The sequence below is a fragment of the Barbus barbus genome (genome assembly GCF_936440315.1).
Source record: "Barbus barbus genome assembly, chromosome: 38".
Lineage (NCBI taxonomy): Eukaryota > Metazoa > Chordata > Actinopteri > Cypriniformes > Cyprinidae > Barbus > Barbus barbus.
The window spans coordinates 27,027,957-27,050,260 of NC_136716.1; the positions used below are offsets into that span (position 1 = coordinate 27,027,957).

General features: G+C 34.0%; 1 protein-coding gene and 1 pseudogene across 2 annotated transcripts; both read left to right on the forward strand.

Annotated features, from left to right (window-relative positions):
- Nucleotides 1-976: 976 nt before the first annotated feature.
- Nucleotides 977-5,994, forward strand: LOC306857360 (nodal homolog; the record flags this gene model as incomplete). Its single annotated transcript, XM_079397269.1, has 3 exons — nucleotides 977-1,214; nucleotides 4,055-4,764; nucleotides 5,842-5,994. 3 exons carry the CDS (start codon nucleotides 977-979, stop codon nucleotides 5,992-5,994), a joined length of 1,101 nt encoding a protein of 366 aa, XP_079253395.1.
- A 4,440-nt stretch (nucleotides 5,995-10,434) lies between these two features.
- LOC306857905 (leucine-rich repeat-containing protein 20-like) lies at nucleotides 10,435-17,671 on the forward strand (annotated as a pseudogene). The gene is made up of 4 exons: nucleotides 10,435-10,519; nucleotides 12,131-12,280; nucleotides 13,335-13,497; nucleotides 17,556-17,671. The product of its transcript is annotated as a leucine-rich repeat-containing protein 20-like (transcript).
- The last annotated feature ends 4,633 nt before the right edge of the window (nucleotides 17,672-22,304 follow it).

A 22,304-nucleotide genomic window follows, 5' to 3' on the forward strand; every position in this document is an offset into this window, starting at 1 on the left:
GACACACACGCACGCACTCAAACATATATCAAAATTCCAAAAAAAAAAAAAAAAGTTGCGAATACATATATGCAGTGTATATTACAAATAAAATTGTGTGTGTGTGTGTGTGTGTGTGTGTGTGTGAGTGAGAGAGAGAGAGTGTGTGTGAGACTTAATACAATATTCTATGGAGTCTCAAGTAACATTCAAAATTGCAAAGAATTAAATTGCAAATATATATATAGCCTAAAAACAAAGCCTACAATATTTTACTTAATATAAAATAATATTTTACTGTAAGCAGCCTATATAGATAAATAAATTCCATTACTTAAAATGCATTCAAATGTTTACTACTCATCTAATACCCATTTCATATACATTACTTTAAAAAACTATATACAAAAACAATATTTTTCTTAAACCATATGGTTCTAAAAGTAATTATATCAAATGAGGCATATGCAAACTTGCAATATCAACAAATAAATTACACACACACATCAGTCAATATTATACTTAAAGAATGACTTAAAATTCATTACAATTTTTACTATTCCTCTAATAGCCATTAAATTAGCTGTAACTTAAGCCAGCATGGATATTAGTCAATGACCTAAACATGACTGAACCCAGAAGTACACCTCACAATAGGATGTGCAAATACTATTTGTCTTGAATCTTTCGATGTATAAATGTTATGTTTAATGCATTTGATGAGGGTCGAGTAAAGACACTCGAGACATTTCTCGAGCTCAAAGCACCATTCAATCTTCAAAGGACAAGGGCAGCTCTGGTGACGTCACGAGGCGCAAGGTGTTTTAATTGTTCATTGTAAAATATGCTCCTCATTACCACACGAATAGATGATGAGCTGTCAAGGCATGTCAATTTCCTTTAATGTCCTCCGCTGTTAAATATGCAGAGGGCCAGAGGGAGGGGGGTATATAAGCTCTCCTGGATCCTCGACCTGTCATCCTGACCTCAGTCCATCATGAACACGCTCGGAGCTGTGCGCCTGGCCTGCTACCAGCTTCTGCTTCTTGGAGTATTTGGAAAGCACAGTAATCATGGCACGAGGATTATATCACCCAGAACCGAGACAAGCCACCGGCATCATTTACCCCCGTACATGATGCAGCTCTACCGTCATTTCAAGATCAACCAAACGCGTCCCGCGGAGCATCTGGAGCACGAGCAAGCGGACACCATCAAGAGCATCCTCTCCAAGAGTAAGACTTGCTTTTCTATCGTTCTTAGCTGCTTTTTATTTATTTTCGCAAAAGTTTGGGAGCTAATCGCGCGCCGAGGTGAAAGTCTCCGAAGCTCTTTTTGGCTCCTTGCTGTCAAATCTCAGCGCCAGACATCTTCAATCCACATTGTCCACCAGGACTAATGCTCTGCGCAAAGCTGATGTGGATTAGAGCCTCGCCAGACATCCTCACACAAACCCAAATCCACATCAGCGCCTCGGCTCTTTTTCACACGTCGCTTGATTAGATTAGGAGCGCGGGCACGGGGAGTTTAACGGAGGTCTGAGGTGTTAAACGATGGGTTTCGATCCGGGGTTTGCTCTGAAGGGATTAGGCACGCACTGCCTTGCCCCTCCGTTAAGATAAACCTAATATCCGATCGATACTGCATCACTTTTCATCAGGTTCAAGAAATGAAACTAGCTCCATTGATGTGGTCCACACCTTTGACTAATTGATTGTGGTTCTTCATATTTGATGAACTTTAACTTAAGCTCATTTGCATTAAGATTAGTAGGGGAGGGGGGGGGGGGGGGTCGTAACATCAAGAGATTGATCATAGATCATATTATGTATCGATAGTCATGCTTCATCCTTATTATTGTATATTGCTTCTTTAAAATTGGGTCTGCCATTGAATTTAAAAATATATATTTCTAAAAGAATTGCAGTTTAACAAATACTTTGTTGATGATGATGATGATAATAATAATGTTGTTGTTGTGGTTTCAATTATTATTTACAACAATTTAGAAAAATAAAATGATTATTACACTACTACAAAAAATATAATAAATATTTTAAATCATGATTTTTATTTAAAACATTTATTTATATTAGTATTATTATTGTTGCAGTCTAGTGATTACTTACAATAAATTAGAATAAATCAAATAATAATTAGACCACAACGATAAAGATATACGGAATATTTAAAATCATGATTATCATATAATATTTGTTATATTTTTATTGTTGCAATGATTATTTACAATAACTTAGAATAATCATTTGAATACAACAAAATAACAAATATTTTAAATTATAATTATTTGTAATATTTAGTTTTATTATTATTGTTGCAGTCTAATAATTATTTACAATAAACCAAAATTATTTAGAATAAACTGAATAATCTGACTTCAACAATAAAAGTGTAATACATATGTAATAGATATTTGTAATAATAATAATTTTAATTATTATTATTATTAACATACCAAGCCAATTTGTTAAAGTGCAATGCTTCCAGAAATGTTTTAAATACTAAAGAAAAAACCTCTAATGATTATTTAGTCATCATTGAGTTGAACTGCCCAGTACAGGCTGATGTTGAATGGCTGAGCTCTTAAACACAGTCAGGTAAGATTAGATAAACCAAAGCAATTAGCAATTTGAATGTAAATGTACAACCAATACACTCCAGTGGACAAGAGCCTCATCCATGAGGATCAAAGAGTGTGTGTTCAGCTGCACAAATCACCTCATTACTGTTGGGTTTGTGTACATGACAGTCAGTCCTTCATCCCTGGAGAAAAATACATATCAAAAGAGCCAAGAGCCATAGTGATGGGTTACGTCTTTAGATGGGCGAATCTCACAAAATCTAACACATTTCACCCTAAAATCAAAAGGAAAAAAGTTTTTATTTTCACTTAAATATTTAATAATTCATTTAGTCATGTGAATGTGTTCAAATATGAGAGTGGCGTTATAATCACATCTTTTAATGATGATATCAAATGAGACATATACAATATTGCAAAATAAATTAATTATATATATTTCGATTAAAAATAAGATAAGTGGCTGATGCATCATATCATTTGCAAAATGTCAACCAAGAATGAAAACTTAAAAAAAATTTGTAAAATTTGTATTTTTAAATTAATTAAAAGTTTAGCCAAAGTCTAAACTGTTTTTTTGTAATATATGGTGCCAAAAATTTTATCAAATGAAGTATATGCAAAATAAATATTATATTAGATGTTTTCCATTTTTAGTTTTTCCATGATTTTCATTCTTTCAGTGGTTGAAGGATGATATAATGTCCCATCAGTGTATAATATGTGAAGTTTCAACCAAGATTGAAAACTTTTGCATGTATTTAATTTTTAATTATTTAAGTCTAAATTGATTTTTTATAGTAATATATGGAGCCTAAAAATGATGTTATGAAATGAGGCATATGCAACATTGCAAATTAAATAAATAAATTATATTTTCCCCCAATCTTTTCCAGTGTTGATGGATGATAATTGAAAACTTGTACTTAAAATTGTAACATTTATTTTTACATTTATTTTTAAATCAATTCAGAGTTTTGGAAAAGTCTGAACTGCTTCTTTATAATAATATGTGGAGCCTAAAAATAATGTTATCAAATGAAGCAAAAATAAAATAAAATAAAAATAATTTTTTATTTTTAAATGTTTAAATATATAATTATTTAAAATTTACAAAACTGTTAACTGAAATTGAAAAAAAAGTGAGTGTATATGTGTATGTGTGTTTGTGTATATATATATATATATATATATATATATATATATATATATATATATATATATGAAGAGTTTATTTGCAAAAACAGATAACATGAAATCATGCTTTTTATTACGTTATGTTTTTATTGTGTTTTATTGTGTTAGTTAGCTGTATTTTTTAGTTATATATATACACATACTAGTACTATTTAAAATTGATTCAAATTATTTTTAGCAAGCCAGCAAAGGTATTGGTCATTGACAATAATCTAAATATGACTGACATGTATTCATATATGACATCTACTCATGTAATTTCCTTGTCTCTTCCAGGTTTGACCAATCAAGACACACAGTACGTCACACACTTCGACCTTTCCTCAGTTCTGTCCGAGCGTCAGATCCAGGCGGTGGAGCTGAGGATTCGTATTCCCAAAGAAACGCAGCAAACGAACATCACGGTGGAGATCTGGCACCAGCAGGACCAGTCCCTGGGTCTTCTGTCCGATTCCTCTCTGATGAGCGCCTCCCATCACTGGAGGGTCTACAACGCCACAGACCTGCTCCTAAACTGGATCGGCCCCAAACTCTCTGAGAGGATCCGCCTGAAGAGCAAGAGAGAGGCGAGACACGCTCTTCGCTCCGGGAGTAAAGCTGCGGATGGGATCCGTCACAGAGCCATGCTGCTGGTCTTCTCACACACCGTCTCTGGACAGAGCGAGCAGGACCGAGCCAGTCTCCTGCACACGGCCGAGAAGTCCAAGTTCTTGTTTAACAGCGAAGGAAAGGAGGTGCAGAGAGACAAGCCACACAAGAGCAAGCGGGGCCGCAGGGGTCAGCCGGTGAGGAACCCGGAGCCGCTTCAGGGTCCGGCCGAGAAGAGCTCTATGTGCAGGAGGGTCGACATGCATGTGGACTTCAGTCAGATCGGATGGGGCTCCTGGATCGTCTTCCCTAAGAAGTACAATGCATACCGCTGCGAGGGGAGCTGCCCAAACCCTCTGAGCGAAGACCTGAATCCCAACAACCATGCTTACATGCAGGTGAGGCGCTCCTTATATTTATGTAGCTTTGCAATTATTTTTAATATTAAAGTTTAGAAACAACAGCAAGCATCAAGATTGCATTCTGCCTTGGAACTTCTTAGGGTTGTTATCATTTACTAAAAATAACAAACTTAATTGTAAATGCATTTTTTTTTTTTACTTTAATTTTATATTAAATAACTAACATTTTTATATAAAAACTTAAAATAAAGAAATAAAAAAAAAAATCACCTAAAAAACAAAAAAAAACATTAATTGAAATAAAGCAAATGTTAACTTAAATCAAATATTTTGAAACATTATTTCAGCTAGCTGCCAAGGCAACATTTCTCATTATCACATTATCATTGAAATATTAAAATAACTAAATTTTAAATAAAATGACAGAATATTCAGTTAAAAATAAAAACTAAAATTGAAATGTTAACTGAAATAAAATAAAATGTTTTAAAAAACATGAACTTATTTTATTTCAGCTAACTAAGCTAACATTTAGTTTAACTTGAAGTACTAAAATAACGCAATCTTAAACTGAAATAAAACTACATAAAAAATCAGTAAAAAAAAAAAAAAATGATAACAGAAAAAAAAAGATTCAGATAGTTGCCAAGGAAACATTTCCCATTTTCATTTAGATGTACTAAAATAACTGAAACCAAAACTGATAAAATTACATAAAAATTGAGTTACTTGAAACTAAAAACTAACTAAAATTCAATAAAATTAAAATATTTTTATATTTATTTCAGATATATAATTATTTTCATTTAGTTGAACTTGAAATAACTAAAAATATAAAAACTATAAATAAATATACAGACGTAAAACTAAAAAAACAACAAAATTTCTAAAACTTTATTGGAATTCAAATAATAAAAAATAATAATAAAATACTATAATAAGCTGTTACTGATAAGCTATTACTAAATATAATGTAGAAGCTTTAATTTTCTGTAAAGCTGCTTTGCAATGATTTGCATCATGAAAAGTGCTATAGAACTAAAGTTGAATTGAACTGAATGAATAGTATCTGAATAATCCTAACGTGATGCTGTTGGTCTGTTTGTGCTGCAGAGTTTGCTGAAGTACTATCATCCCAGCAGAGTTCCTGCGGCCTGCTGCGCTCCGACCAAGATGAGTCCCCTCAGCATGCTTTACTACGAGAACGGAGAGCTGATCCTCAGACACCACGAGGACATGATGGTGGAGGAGTGCGGCTGCCTGTGACCAGCTTCATCAGCGCAATTCAGACATTATCATCATCTCAGGACAGACGGAAACACCACACTGACCTGTTCAGGCATCAACCGTTCCCCATTCAGACTGTTTGATCGTCCGGGGAAAAGATGGAAAATAAGAACAGAAGAAAAACATTCTCTTCCTGTGTCTTCTGGAAAACCTAGAATATTATAATCAGTCCTATAACTGTTAAACCGGATTAAACAGATCTCAAGCACTGTCTATGTATTTACAATAACACCATGTGGTGGAGAAACTATGTAAATATTCATTGTAAATAATACATAAATAAAGCCTTGATATTTATGTAAATATAATATATGAATCTTTGTATAAAGAATGGAGGTCAGACAATATTATTTTTGCTAATAGAAATAAAATAATTTAAACTGTTCTTTATTGAATCATTTATTAACATCCACCCATCCTCTATCTATCTATCTATCTTAAGTGGCTATTATTGCCACAGATTTAAATACATATATTATTTTGGTATTTTTGTATATACTATTAAATTGTGGTTCCATCCTTACAAAAAATTACCGTCATTTAAAAATAAATAAATATGGGATCTACATACTGTATAAGCAGCTTTTATGCATTTATGCATGCACTGGCTAATAATAAATTACCACCATTTACATTTTTTTTTTACAATGGACAGATCCAAATGAAAAAGAAATGCATTAACATCAATAATTACTGTATCTCTGTCACGGTGCACACACGAGGAAGGAACAAGGAACACGCAGACGAGGATGTAACTCAAAATAACAGTCTTTACTGACGACATCAAGGCAAGGCAGGGCAGGGCAGGGCAGGGCAGGGCAGGGCAGGGCAGGGCAAGGCAGGGCAAGGCAAGGCAGGGCAGGGCAGGGCAAGGCAGGGCAAGGCAGGGCAAGGCAGGGCAGGGCAGGGCAAGGCAGGGCAGGGCAGGGCAGGGCAGGGCAGGGCAAGGCAGGGCAAGGCAGGGCAGGGCAGGGCAAGGCAGGGCAGGGCAAGGCAGGGCAAGGCAGGGCAGGGCAGGGCAGGGCAAGGCAGGGCAGGGCAGAGCAGGGCAAGGCAGGGCAGGGCAGGGCAAGGCAAGGCAGGACAAGGCAGGGCAGGGCAGGGCAGGGCAGGGCAGGGCAGGGCAAGGCAGGGCAGGGCAAGGCAGGGCAGGGCTGACACAGACAGAAACACCGGGGAGTAACGAGTAGACCAGACGAAATCCAACTGAATAGACAGGACTATATAACTATAAATACACAGGTAAATCATAGATAATTAGACAAACACAGCTGGACAAGAATTAACTAATGATTACATTTAACAAGGACAGGAAACAAACCAAATATGGACACAAGAGACAGGAACACATGACACACACAACAGAGGACTGACAATCTCTCTCTGTCTATAGATAAAAGAAACACTTAATATTTGTGTAAATTTACAATGTTATTTTTTCTGAAAGAAAAAGTGTTTTAGAGACTTTTAAAAACAGTTTTTATTGATTCATTATTGATTTATTGATTGAGATCTTCCATCTCCTATAATATCCTATATTTCTGTCTCATTTCTAAACCCGAAATTCACAGTCAAATACGATTAATAGAGAGAAGATGGCATTGAAAGTGGCAGTATGTTGTGAGGTTTTTCCCAAAGGTTTCATAATTAAAAAAAATAATGCACTGCAACATCCTTTTTTTGAAAGAATCCCATGGGAAATGCATTTCTAAAGATAATGCAGGGAGCGAGAGCCAGTGAAACGTGTGATGTGACGACGTACTTGAACATCCAGAGAGATCCATTCAACAAATTCATGGTGATTTCTAGAATCCCCGTCTGGTCTGTACCGTCTATGAGGTCAGCAGGGGTCACGGGTCAAACACAATCACCTCCCATTGTTCCACAGTAAAGGTCCACGCAGTGGTGATCCAGCAGGACCGTGGGATCAGCTTTAGAGAGGAAAAGCACTGCAGCACACGCCAAACACCAGACACAGGTACGGACATCTGTTTAACCTTCAGAGAATAGAAAAAAACATCTAAATCTATATCATTTTCAAAATAGAACTTATTTCCAAATCTATGTCATTTCTATTTCAACTGAAAATTATTTTATTAATGTTAATCCTCTATAGCTTTTCAACTAGATTAATTACTGCTTTAAAAAAGTGATTATTGGTGTATATACATCCCATATTAAATTACCATGTATTCACTTTTACTTACTTTATTTTTTTGAAAGAGTACAACCACAATTAAATAGTAAATGTTTGTGTGTATATATATATATATGTGTCCCTGCAGCACAAAAGCAGTCATGAGTAGCACAGGTATATTTGTAGCAATAGCCAACAATACATTGTATGGATCAAAATTATACATTTCTCTTTTATGACAAAAATCATTAGGATATTAAGATCATGTTACATGAAGATATTTTGTACATTTCCTACTGTAAATATATGAAAACTTCATTTTTGATTAGTAATATGCATTGCTAAGAACTTCATTTGAACAACTTTAAAGGAGATTTTCTCAATATTTAGATTTTTTTGCTCCCTCAGATTCCAGATTTTCTAATAGTTGTATCTCAGACAAATATTGTCCTATCATAACAAACCATACATCAATGGAAAGATTATTTATTCAGCTTCAGATGATGTATAAATCTCAATTTCATAAAATTCACCCTTATGACTGGTTTTGTATACAATAGCAAAAAAGTAAAAAGACCATATAATATAGAAATAAAAACAGTAAAAATACAGCATTTATATTCAAATCTAAACTGATTAGGATTTTATTCATGTAGAAATGGCTTTCCTTTAAAATACACTAACTGCTGAGTTTTAAGTCGAGTTTATTTACAAAAATTAGATGATGATGATGCTAACATGCTCTTTTTTATAATTTAACAACAAAAAAAGTATTATATGCATTTCATTAAACATGTTTAGAGTTTGCCCTAGCTTAAAATCAAGATTAATTTGATTTTCATGTTAATTTGATTAAATAAAGTTAATAACGCATAAAATAGCTACATAAAAATGTTAATAATTAAAACAGGAATATGTTGATAAAATATAATAAAGAGGACATTTTCATTTTTTTTTAAATTCAGTTTTTGAATAAATATTTTTTTTTTTTTTAAATAATTAATACACTTTTTTCCTCTTATTAAAAATGTTCTTACTACGCTACACCGAAGCAAAATTAATAGAGAAAATAAAATCTTGAATGAAAATCGAATCTTGTGACTCCTCCTTCTGCTGCCGTCAAACAATTCGGCATCAGTGTTTACGACAGTTGAGCGCGGAATCCGGCAGCGGCGTGCTCGGTCGGTCTCGGCTGACAGAACATAAACACACATAAACACATATAAACACACATAAACACATATAAACACACATAAAGTCATCGGTGCGGTGAATGGAGACGGTGAGACAGCGTCGCATGTCTGAATGTGAGGCTTTACAGCTCTAAACCAACGCTCTGCTTTATTGTACAGCTTCTAATGTACTTTAATGCTTTTATTTCTGCTAAATGAATGAATGCATGACGTAAACTGCTCTATAGCACTGCAGTCCGGTCATATTAGTGATCTTTACCGAATATAATATGCCAATGTTGGTTGAGATGTACTAATAATGTGTTTCTATCCTTATACACTTTTACTGTGTCATGAATTGTTTTGGAAATAAATATAATTGTCTGCTTAATGGCAGGTTCTCTTCATTTACTACAAAACAATCATTATTTACTACTAATACAATTGTATTTGATATAACGAAATAACTATTTAGTAAATATTATTTATTATAATATTAGTCATAAATAATTATTTTGTAGTAAATATACTATATATTAATTTATAATAAAATTAAATAATAAATATTAATATTACACACACATCAATTACCATTTTTTTAGTTGCAGTTATTATGTACTATAGCATAATAATAACTAGTATTATAATAAATAATATTTAATTAGTAATGTGATTTACCTAAATAATACCTATTTATTTATTAATTATTATAATTGTATGTTAATATAAGATTATAAATATTATAGTTTTAGTTATTAGTTTCTTACTATAAATATAACTTATATATATATATATATATATATATATATATAAAGTTCGTTGTGTTTATAATTTATAAAGAACTTTTTAATGTGTTTATAATTTATAAAGTATTTTTATTTATATTTTATTATTTAATAAATTTAAATGATATAGGCAGGCATATTTTACATGCAGACATACACTAATAATCGTGTTGACGAGCAGATATCGATGACTCCAGTCATGTTCATGATGTCACTGCATGTTTGTGCGCTCTGGCAGGAAGCGGCTGTCCATGGCTCTCACCTGTGACTTCCTGTGCATGAGTAACAGACACCACTGAACCCACCAATCACTCCTCAGATCAGACGAGAACCCAACAGGATGGCACAGGCCGTGGCCAACGTCGCCCGGAGGATCAACGCCACCGTGGAGGAGCAGAGAGACTCTCTGGGTACATACACAATAATATATTCCAGAGGAAGTTCAGTGTCTCCCCTAGACGACATGCGTGACCCTGCTGCACAAAACCAGTCATATTAAGATGTATACATCATCTGAAGCTGAATAAATAATCTTTCCATTGATGTATGGTTTGTTATGATCGGACAATATTTGTCTGAGATACAACTATTAGAAAATCTGGAATCTGAGGGTGCAAAAAAATATAAATATTGAGAAAATCTCCTTTAAAGTTGTTCAAATGAAGTTCTTAGCAATGCATATTACTAATCAAAAATTAAGTTTTGATATATTTACGGTAGGAAATTTACAAAATATCTTCATGGAACATGATCTTAATATCCTAATGATTTTTGTCATAAAAGAGAAATGTATAATTTTGATCCATACAATGTATTGTTGGCTATTGCTACAAATATACCTGTGTTACTGATGACTGCTTTTGTGCTGCAGGGTCACAGATGGAATTAAATGCCTTTCTTGTAAGAGAAAGTCATTCCTTGGAAAGTCACTGTCACTGAAATGTTGTTATACTGATAACTAATCCAAGACTTGATTCTTACTCATTTTCTGTTGCTGATTCCAACAATAGTGCCTGTTTAGCCACACGACATCTGTTTGTTCTCACAGCCCATTTTTACATGCAAGATGTTTTTTTATGCACAATGCTGATTGCAAGGTTAGAATTGAAGCCAGTGACAGATAAAAATGCAAACATGCAACATCTGTGAGTTTTTACTGCATCCAAACCGTGCCAAAAATACAGATTTTGTGGAAAAAAGCTTATATTTATAAAGTTCTGTTTATGTTAAGTTCTTTGAAATCACATGGTGCATTTGAACACATTTTTGCAGTCTGTAATTTAAATTATACATTTTGAATAGTTAGTTTTGGCATTAAAAATTAAACCTTGGAATTGTTATTTTAGTATATATACATATATGCTTTAATGTAATTATTGACTATTTTTAATTCATTCATTAATTTGATTTATTTATTTTTATTCATTTATTTAGAAACATTTTCATTCTTATTTTCTACATGATGGAACGTTTTTGATTATTTTGATTTATTTTTTAACTCAGCATCACCAAATTAGGTATTATTAGGTATTTTTTTCCAAGATGCAGGCCTGTGTAATTGCAAACAAACAAACAAAAAACTTTGTTTTTTATCATTTTTATTATTAATTATTATTGATTGACTGTTTAGTTCAGCCTGTGCTCAGTAGATGGTGCTATTGTGCTGAGAAGCTCCTCTAAAATCACATATTCGCTTGATTTTGACCATTTCCCAATTTATAATTTTCCTTAAATCATCATATTAGTCATTTAATACCAAGAGCAAGTAAACCTAAATGGCAATCAGGAGCATTGTGAAGCCTAACACTTTGATTATCCACACACACACACACATCAAGAGCCTCCAAATGACTGTATTAATTTCTGTGCGTCAGTCTGATAGTATTAGGCATGATTTTCTGAGTGATTGCACTATGGGAGCTTGTTGATATGCAGAGGCGAACAACACAATCTCTTAATTAGAGCGCTCATATTACTCTGATGCCAGACTCAATCTGAATCAGCACCGTTTTCTGCCTCAGATCTGTCCGACTGTGGCCTCGTTAGTTTCCCTGACGGCGTCTTCAAAATGATCCGCAGCTGCACAGACAACATCCACAAAATCTCTCTGGCCAACAACCAGATCAAGGCCTTGAGCAACAAGTTCTTCCTCACGTTTACTCAGTTAAGAGGTAAGACTGTCCTCGGTGTCAAGAGATGAAGCTTCAGTATCTCTGTAGAGCAATCTCTTTATATCACAAACAATATATTTCATTATATACTGCAGCTACTATTGCTGGAAATTAAATATATACATATACATACATGCATATATACACTACCAGTCAAAACATTTTGAACAGTGAGATGTTTAATGTTTTTAAAGAAGTCTCTTCTCACCAAGCTTGCATTTATTTGATCCAAAATACAGCAAAAGCAGTAATATTGTGAAATATTTTTACTAAATTAACTGCTTTATATTTGAATATATTTTAAAATGTAATTTATTTCTGTGATTTCAAAGCTGTATTATATCTTTTTTAACATTATACACTATTAAAAGCTTGGAGTCAGTATAATTTTTTGGGGAGAAGGAAATTATAGAAATGTATACTTTTATTTAGCAAGGATGCATTAAATTGATCAAAAGTGATGATAAAGACATTTATAATGTTACAAAAGATTTCTATTTCAAATAAATGCTGTTCTTTTAGACTTTCTATTCATCTGTGAATCCTGAAAAATAAAATGCATTATGGTTTCCATAAAAATATTGTGCAGCACAACGGTTTTCAAATGTTTGTTGATCAGTAAATCAGTATATTATTATGATTTCTGAAGATCATGTGACACTGAAGACTGCAGTAATGATGCTGAAAATACAGCTTTGATCACTGATATAAATTACAGTTTAACACATATTCACATAGAAAACAGCTGTTTGAATTTCTAATAATATTTCAGAATTATTACAGTATTTATTATCAAATAAATGCAGCCTTGGTGAACATAAGAGATGTTTTTCAAAAACATTACAAATCTTACTGACCTAAAACATTTGAATGGTAGTTTACATGTTGAAATGTATAAAACACTAAATATTTTAAATGTATTGCAGAATATGAGAAGCGCCTCATGGGAGATTCTTTGATTTCACAGAATATTCTGTCCTAGTAGATACACAGACTGTATTATAAGCACATATAGAGTCCTGTGTTGAAGCAGGGTTTTCTGGTCTGGTTGTAGAGGTGGATCTGCAGGGTAACATCCTCACAAAGCTGCCGGAGGCGGTCGGAAACATGCAGCACTTGATCAGCATCGATCTCTCCAATCTCGGAGGTTTTCCCCGAGCGCCTGACGGATGTGAGCAGCCTCCAGCACATCAGCGTGGAGGGGAACCAGATCACAGGTGAACGGACATATTAACTAGATGCATTATAATGCAATGGCTCACCCTGACATGATGTGTCACTCTGTTTGCATAATCTTTCCAGAATATATATGTTTGAAATAATGACATGTTTATTTTCGGGTGAATTCTCTGTTTAGTTACATTCCAAACGTAGTGAAATGAGCATGAAGTGTTCTAGCAGTGACAAACACTATAACAAGGTAATTAACTCTCATTAAGCCTGTCATTCAAAATGAGCCTTTAAGAGAAGACTGATGGAGAGATGGCTCTTCTTCCCTGAAATCACACATTTATGTAACGCATGAAAACATCTATTTTATGTGAGGACAGAGGTGCAAACACACACACACACACACACACACATTATGCATAACAGTGTTCATCAAAACACAGAGCGTGAGACAGAGAAACCAGATCTGAAAATATGGCAGAATAATCTGCAAACTCTCAGAAAACATGAATGATAATATGTGAATCTCAGGAACGTGTGGGTCACACTTCACCTTTAAATCACGCGTTCATTTGTTAAATTAACAAGTTAAATGTGACAAAAAAACTATTTAAGATCTTTACATTTGTGATATTATTCTAATGATACTTAAGCACATTTAAACAGTGTAAATAATGTAAGCTTTTAAAGAAAATAATCAGATGCTTTATTTATTAGTAGTTTTCAAAATTATTTTGAGATTCTAATTCTAATTAGAGTTCAGGGTTATTAATTAACTAAAATATTTTTTGTTATTTTAAATAAAATATATATTTTTTAAAAACTAGCTAGTTGCCAAGGCAACATTTCTGATTTTCATTTAGTTTATCTTAACTAAACTAAAACGTAAATAAAAATTAATAAACGATATATTTAAAAACTAATACAAATGACAAAACATGCAAAAAAAAAAAAAATAAATGAAAACAGAAAATATAAATATAAAAACTAATTCAAAATAATAAAAACCATAATAGCATCTCTGTGATTAAAATAACAATGTTAGAGATACTTTAATGAAAGTCGTGTTTTTTTTTTTTGTAAAATCTGCTTGAATTAAAGGCTGTAAAACAATTGAATCATCATATAAAATTAAATATATAATTTTTTTGCATCACATTAATGAGCTTGTGCTTAATTCTCATGACTATAATGTCACAATGCAACTACAAACTACAAGAACTGAATGGCTTTCAAAGCAACCAAACTCAAACATACTGAAAAGTTTCTTCTCAAACTAAATATATATTGTTTTTCAGACAGACGGCGCTGCATGTGGCCGTCTGTAGATGAGAAACATTCAGACGGTCGATGTCAGAAAGTTTGAGGCAGAACCGCAGCAAAACTCTCAAAGATGTTTAGAATTAGATGGAAAGTTCAGAAAGTGTGACGGCAAAGAAAATGCCAGAGTCTGTCACAGTGAATCATGATCTGTTAAGTGCATCTGCACATTTCATTACTGCCAACACAATTCAAACCCACCCAGTGCTTCTGGATCTATTCAAAAATGCATGTTTGCATTAATAATTCACTTAAAACGGTGCACAAGCTCACGGTCCACACAAACGACTTCTGATTTCCACACGAACGAATCCACTTCTGGTCAGAGATCAGCAATATTCAAGCAACGCTGAACATCCAATTAAAGCCAAAGAGAGAAATTATTTAAAATACACTCCATATTGTGATAATTGGAGACTAAGTAATATGAATTTAATATTTTATCCAGTATACGAAGACATATAGTACTGTTTAAAGGTTGGTAATGTTTTTGAAAGAAGTCTTTTCTAGTCACAAAATGACAGGAAATGGTGACACGTTTTATTTTTTAGGATTCACAGATGAATAGAAAGTTCAAAAGAACAGCATTTATTAAAAATAGAAATCTTTTCTAATATTATGAAGTCTTTACTGTCACTTTTGATCTCTTCCCAGTGTATTTAAAATGCAACTGGCTTATTTAGAGTTAGTAATGCATTTCATACAGCTTTACTGTAGGCAGCAGATATAATGGAGGCAGGAACAGAACACATTTCCATATCAATTCACAAATACTTCTAAAAGGGATTTCATACACATAAAACCCAGACCCCAAACCATCGTTTCCATGACAATGTTTTTTCTTCTTGATTATCTGACGGCTACAGAAGATGAAAGTGTCTCGTAGAGCAAAATAACAATCTCACATAAGTGTGGTCCATCTCAATACATCATAATAATATCAACAAGCAGCACAGTGAAAAACAGCACAACGAGAAGCTGATCACACTCTCATTTCAGGCTTCGGATTTCAGTGCTTCGGCAACAAAGTGGATCATTTGTGCATCTCTAGTGTCACTAAACACAATTACAATATGTTGAGTGTTTTCCAACCGGCTTCCGGAACAGCCATTGGTCAGTCAAACAGACAGTCCCGCCCCCAAACTCACGTGATTGGTTGAGTTGGGCTGCTCAAACAAACAGATCAATGTTCTAAAAGAGTCAGCGTTTAACTCTTTTGGATATAAAATGATCAGTGACAGCCCAGAATGTTCAAAAAATGACACACTTCTGCTTGAAGAATTTTAAAACTGCAATTTTCAAGAGAAAATTGTAATGAATATGGCTTTCACCTACCTCGCTTACTTAAACTCAACACATGCTTCTGAGCATCTCTTGTGCTTTATGTTGTTCTGGCTTATTTTGAGAGGTGCAGTCTTATGGGCGTGTCTCTGATAATTGATTAGGCTCCTCCCACTCCCATTCTACACCAATAAAAACACACAAACGCTCATTATGTGCAGCTGTACTGCATTTATGTGTTTTAGCGGTTTAATTTTGCATTTTAAGGTACAGTATGCATTTTATGCATTTCTTTCTCCTCTAAAATTCCCTTTCTTTTTATATTCCATTGTATTTACCTCAGTGCAGTGTGGTAACTTAAATTAAAGTTTTCCTTGGATCTCGCACCTCTTCTGTGTTTATTTTAGTGCACGGCCTGTTTTTGGCTTTAAGTGGGTGTTTAAGAACCTTTAAGATGACAGTGTTTTGGTTAATGGTTTATTTTAGACATTTCCTCCATCTGATGTAGGCTAGCGTCAAAGTAAAAGATGACCTGAAGATTTTCTGATTCATAATTCTATTGACGTTTTACATGCTGCTGGGCATCAGTATGGATCTCACAAAGGTTTTTTTAATAAATGTTCAAATATTCAGAGCCTCTTTTAGGCTTTAAATGGGTGTTTTTGTCTACAGAACCTTTAAGATGACAGTTTTCTCCTAATTGTTTTGGTCAACAGTTTATTTTAGAGTTTTAAAGATTTTAGAGTTTTAAAGTGAAAGATGACCTGAAGATTTCTTGAAAGTGTTTAAAAGATTCACTCTTCACTAAAACAAACATTATTTATAATTCTATTGATGTTAGAACATGAGCTCAACAATTGTTGTATCATCTCGCATTAACAAAGATTAATAACTTCTGAAACAGATGTATTGCTTGCTGTTAATGTTTGATAGTTAATGAATTAACTAATAGGACTAAGCACTCTAAAAATAAATACAAATAAATAAAAATCACTGCACCTGTTACCACAACTTAAATAAACGCATGGTTGCAAGTTGAAAAAATATATTTTAACGAGTTATGTTTCCATAATAATCTTAATTATTACATTAACTTAATATTGTATGTAATTTAAACTCAAATTTCTAACTAATATAGGTATTTTAAATATTATAATATTAGTTCTCAGCATGCTTTGCATAGAATAAATGCTAAATTAAGTATTATTTAATGTGTTTTCAGTGAACGGAATGTAATAAACATGACATTTTAGACTGCAAACACATTAATGTAAAAACCGATGTTGCCATCTGATCTGATCTGGTTTAAAACATTTCAATGAGAAAAACATATGAAGTGCATGTTTTAGTTTGAGAAATGGATCACAGGGTCTGTATCTGATCTCTGTGTTTTTCTAAATGAAGTAGACATTTGTCTCTCTTGGAGGAGATTGTAAGACCAGTATGTCTCTGAACCTGAAGAGCTGATGCTGCACACGTCTCACGTCTCGTGTCTCTCACTCAGAACTGCCGATGGAGAAGCTGTCTCTGATGCCTGCTCTGAAGACTGTGGATGTGCGGAGTAACCCGCTGACGCCGGAGGCTGTGTCTTTCCCGCATCACTTCACGCTCCTGACTTGAGTAAAACACATACAGAACATGAGGAACGCCGCTTCCGTCTCTCTCTGATGCTGCTGTTTCCTTTCCATGCACTGGACCGCATGCTGTGCCTCCCAATTTTTCAATAAAATATTTATTAAATCATGCATACAACGTTTGCTTTCTTTCTACACACGTCACTTCGACATCTGTGATGGTAAATTACACCTGAATTCTAATAGAAATTCAAAAGGCTCTACAACTCAAGTAAATTTGTCCTTCATAACGCCATTAGGTTTTCAATGAATATTTTAATTTTTTTGTTCATATCGTATTAGTATTACTGTAATTACGACTCTGAGATCCCGCTCTGAACCGCTCGCCTCCTCACACTCAGAGATTGTTTGTTTCTCTGGCAACGTCTGTGGGTGTCTTTATTTATAAAAGTTTCATTTAACTACATTATGAGCGATATTCAAGAACACAGCAGGTGCATCAGGTTAATAAAATATCAGTTTCAACAGCAATGTGTAGCTACATAACTACACAAAAAATGTAAACTCTGTAATTTATTCATCCTCATGTTGTTTCAGACCTGAATGACTTGCTTTGTTCTGTGGAACATAAAAGAAGAGATGTTGCTATTTTTTACGACTGTTGTTGTCTATAAAATGAAAGTCCAAAACTACATTATATACCATATACCTGTGTATATATATATATATATATATATATATATATATATATATACACACACACATTGATGCACACAAATAATATATAATCCATAATATAAATATGCATGAAATAATATTTAATATCATAAAATAATTATATAAATCAATTATATATTAATCGCATTGTTAACATACTATTATTATTATTATATAAAATATGTATTTTATTATTTTACTTAGCCCTATAAAGACTGCAGTCCAGATCAGTCCCTAAAATATTGTTGTCTTGATTTCTAAGCAGCAGTAAAATAAGATGTTTATCATTTTGCTGTTCAGATTGCAATATGAACTTTTCCTCATTCAGCTCTTGATCTTATACTCTGATGAAGCAGCTGTAGCTCTCGTTCTCTGTGGAGTCACACTGAATATAAATACATGAACGCTTACACTGAGAATTAAAGTTTCTAATTCTTATCATAATAGTGCATTATAAGAGCTTTCAATATAAAGGAGTGCAAATGGAGACGCTGGAGTAATAATAGGTAGTAGCAGAATATTTCGGTCTGCTCTCAGGTGATAATTCAGCCTCTTGAACCTACTTGAAAACTACAAATCCTGAAGTAACCGTCTCAAGCGCAAAAACTTAAGAGCTTGTTATCTGTGATTACGCCTCCTGAGAGACGAGCCTGCGCTCAATCCTCCAGTAAGATGAAGAGAAGCGCTCACGTCTGCCGTCTGGAGACTCGCAGATGATACTCAGCTTCATCAAAATGTTTTCAGACGCACATTCATTCTGCTCTGTCAATAATGAGCCACATCTTTACAGTTAAAGTGTCATTGAGGTACAAAATAGAGAAAACCAGGGTAATCCTGTAATCCCACTCAAAATCATCTATCCATCCATCCATCCATCCATCTATCTATCTATCAAATATCTATCTATCCATCCATTCATCCATCCATCCATCAAATATCTATCTATTTATCGAATATCTATCTATCTATATAAATTCAATTCAATATTGCTTTATTGGCATGACTGTAAAAAATACAATATTGCCAAAGCTTGAAATATTTATAGAGAAATATAATAACAATGAAAATATCAAAATAATAGAATAAAAACATTATAACAATATAAACTTAAATAAACAGTGTAACAAATAAGAACTTGTGTGAACATTTGATACCACAGTGTTTAACATATAAACACACACAGGTGAGGGTCACTGTGGTGGACATTAGGGAAACACACTGAGGTCAGACATAATACATACACAAACACACACACGTAAGCAGAATTCATTCATTCATATACATCAACAAAAAAACACTACTACCCCAGATCACACAAATGCCTCTGAAATTATTAGGGTCCAATTTGTCTCCACTCTTTAGTTCTTTAGCAGTTCTTTAGCAGTTCAGTTCAGTTCTTTGAGGGACAGTAGGTAAGCGCAACCTTTCAACACCAGGTTTCAGTGAGAGCGATAATATCAGCATCTTTGTTATTTTTCAGAAAAATTGGGTCTGTGCTTTTAGGACCAAAATTCGAAGAATGAAGACCCTGAATATTCCAACAACTTATATGAAATGAACGCATTAGTATTGTAGTAATATTAAAGATAAACTTATTTGGTAAGACAGAGAGAAAATAACCTGTGATAATGTATGTGTAGACAATTTACATCTAGTGCACTTTTATTTTTTTTGGTCGATGTTAGTGCACTGTTTGTGTATATTGTCTTTATCTGTGGAGGAGCTGGGTGCACAGTGTCTGCAGCATCTCTCGGATCTGGCTCAGTTCACTGGCAGGTGTGGAGGTGCTGGGTGTCAGGGAACTGTTGTGTGTGTGTGTGTCATGTGTTCCTGCCTCTTGTGCCCATATTTGGTTTGTTTCCTGTCCTTGTTAAGCGTAATCATTAGTTAATTCTTGTCTAGCCGTGTTCGTCTCGTTAGCTATGATTTACCTGTGTACATAGGCGTAATTTACGGGTGGGACATGTCCCCACCACTTTTTACCAGGCTCGATATTGTCCCCACCACTTTTAAAAAGTATCTGAAAAATAGATTGCGTAAGGTATATATTAAAGGAAAAGCACCATCTACAAATCGTCACTCTTCATAATCTAATTCATTAATTTAACACATTTTTCCGCCGGTCAGAAGCTTTTCAACATCCTCAAAGATGAATATTAAGTCTCGTTGTGAAACTATCGCGAGATACGCGATATGCGTCATGGGATATGTAGTTTCCTTTCCCTATAATTAATTAGTCTACAGATCCTGTACCTCTTTTAAAATTTATTTGTAGTCTACAATGTTAATACTGTATTTTAGTCTTAAGGTCTCTGCACACTGAGTCCGAAATTTCCTCATGCGTTTTATCGCATTCGCAATCTTAAAAATTCGTCACCCACAGAGACCTTGCACACGGAGTCCGATGCGTTTTAATTAATCCGTTGGGGAAAAATTCACAAAACTATACAAAATGTCTTCAAGCAGTGAGGATGATTTTGTTGTCCTCTCTCTTTTTAAAAAAAGAAAAAGAAAAAGGAAATATTGGGTCCATCCAATCCTTAGATTGCGCAGAGAGGAAGGTTCCACCTCCTTATCAAAGAGCTGCGGGATTATCCCGAGAGATTCAAAGTTTATTTCAGGATGTCAGTACCTCAGTTTGATACTTTGCTATCGATACTGAATCCACATATTAAAAAGACCACCAATTTCCGTGAACCAATTTATCCTGAACAGAGACTGTCTGAGGTATGGATACACACACACACACAAACATCGAACTGCGGCATCGGAAAGGTGCGCGCCAGGCATAAAAAAATAGGCTACAGCAGTTCTTTATATTCTGTATCTTTGTATTCCGCAATTTGTTTGTCATAAAGTGCTCTCTGCTGCAAGACGAAGTGTATTAATTTGTCTGACACTATTTTGGATTTTGGCTTTCGCTTGTACGGTGGCTCTGAATTGTCAAAACACCTTCTCAAAGCATCTCAAAATGCTTTATACGGATGCGAAAAACGCAAAAAATCGAACCCGATCCGAATTTATTTTTTGACGGACGACAATTTCGGAGGCAGTGTGCAAACGTGATTGACAAAACGTGAGGTCGTATTTATTTTTCAACGTGCGAAAATTTCGGGCGAAAAAGTGTGCAATGTGCGTGGCTGCTTCACTAAAAAGCTTCTTATATCACTTCCATACTTTCTTTTGGACATTTTGTTGATGTTTTAACATTTATGCTATAGGTAGCAACATTTACCGTATAGCCTTTACATGTGGGGTGGGGGAGGAAAAAATAGAGCTTTTATACAAACGTCATAAAAAAAAAGATTCGTCAAAACAATTTCATTTATTTAATTAATAAAGGTAGTTTAACCATTTTAAACACAAATTAACTCTCATTCATGTTTTACACGAGGTTTTGCGTAGTTCAGGATTGGTTAAATTATTTGATTGGATGAGGAAACATTTTGTGGGCTTGTCTTGACTCTTGACGTAATGTTGAGCGCGTGCATCGATCACACCTGCTTTTAGCAAGTTGTCCGGCTGGTATTAAGAGAAAATTCATTCATTCAAGTAATTCAAAGTGGAATGAATCGTAATACACACACACACACACACACACACACACACACACACACACACACAATTGATTGGGGATTAATGAATACGCTGCAGCTGAGCATTTATCTTGCGTATTTTGATTGATATTAGCTACCCTGGATGTGTTGTGATAAGCAAAACGTAACATTCACATTGTGAATGTTACGTTTTGCTTATTTGGATGTTTATAGACATATTTGTGAATGTGATGCATGTGTACATCAAAGTGAAAATTAAGTGCATTTCCAACTCTGAACTCAGTCCCAAGTAAATTCAGTTATTAAATAAACAAATAGCAAAACGAGTTGTGCGCTGTCCCCACCACTTTTCAAAGCAAAGTTACGCCGCTGCCTGTGTATATTAGTCCTGTCTGTTCAGTTAAA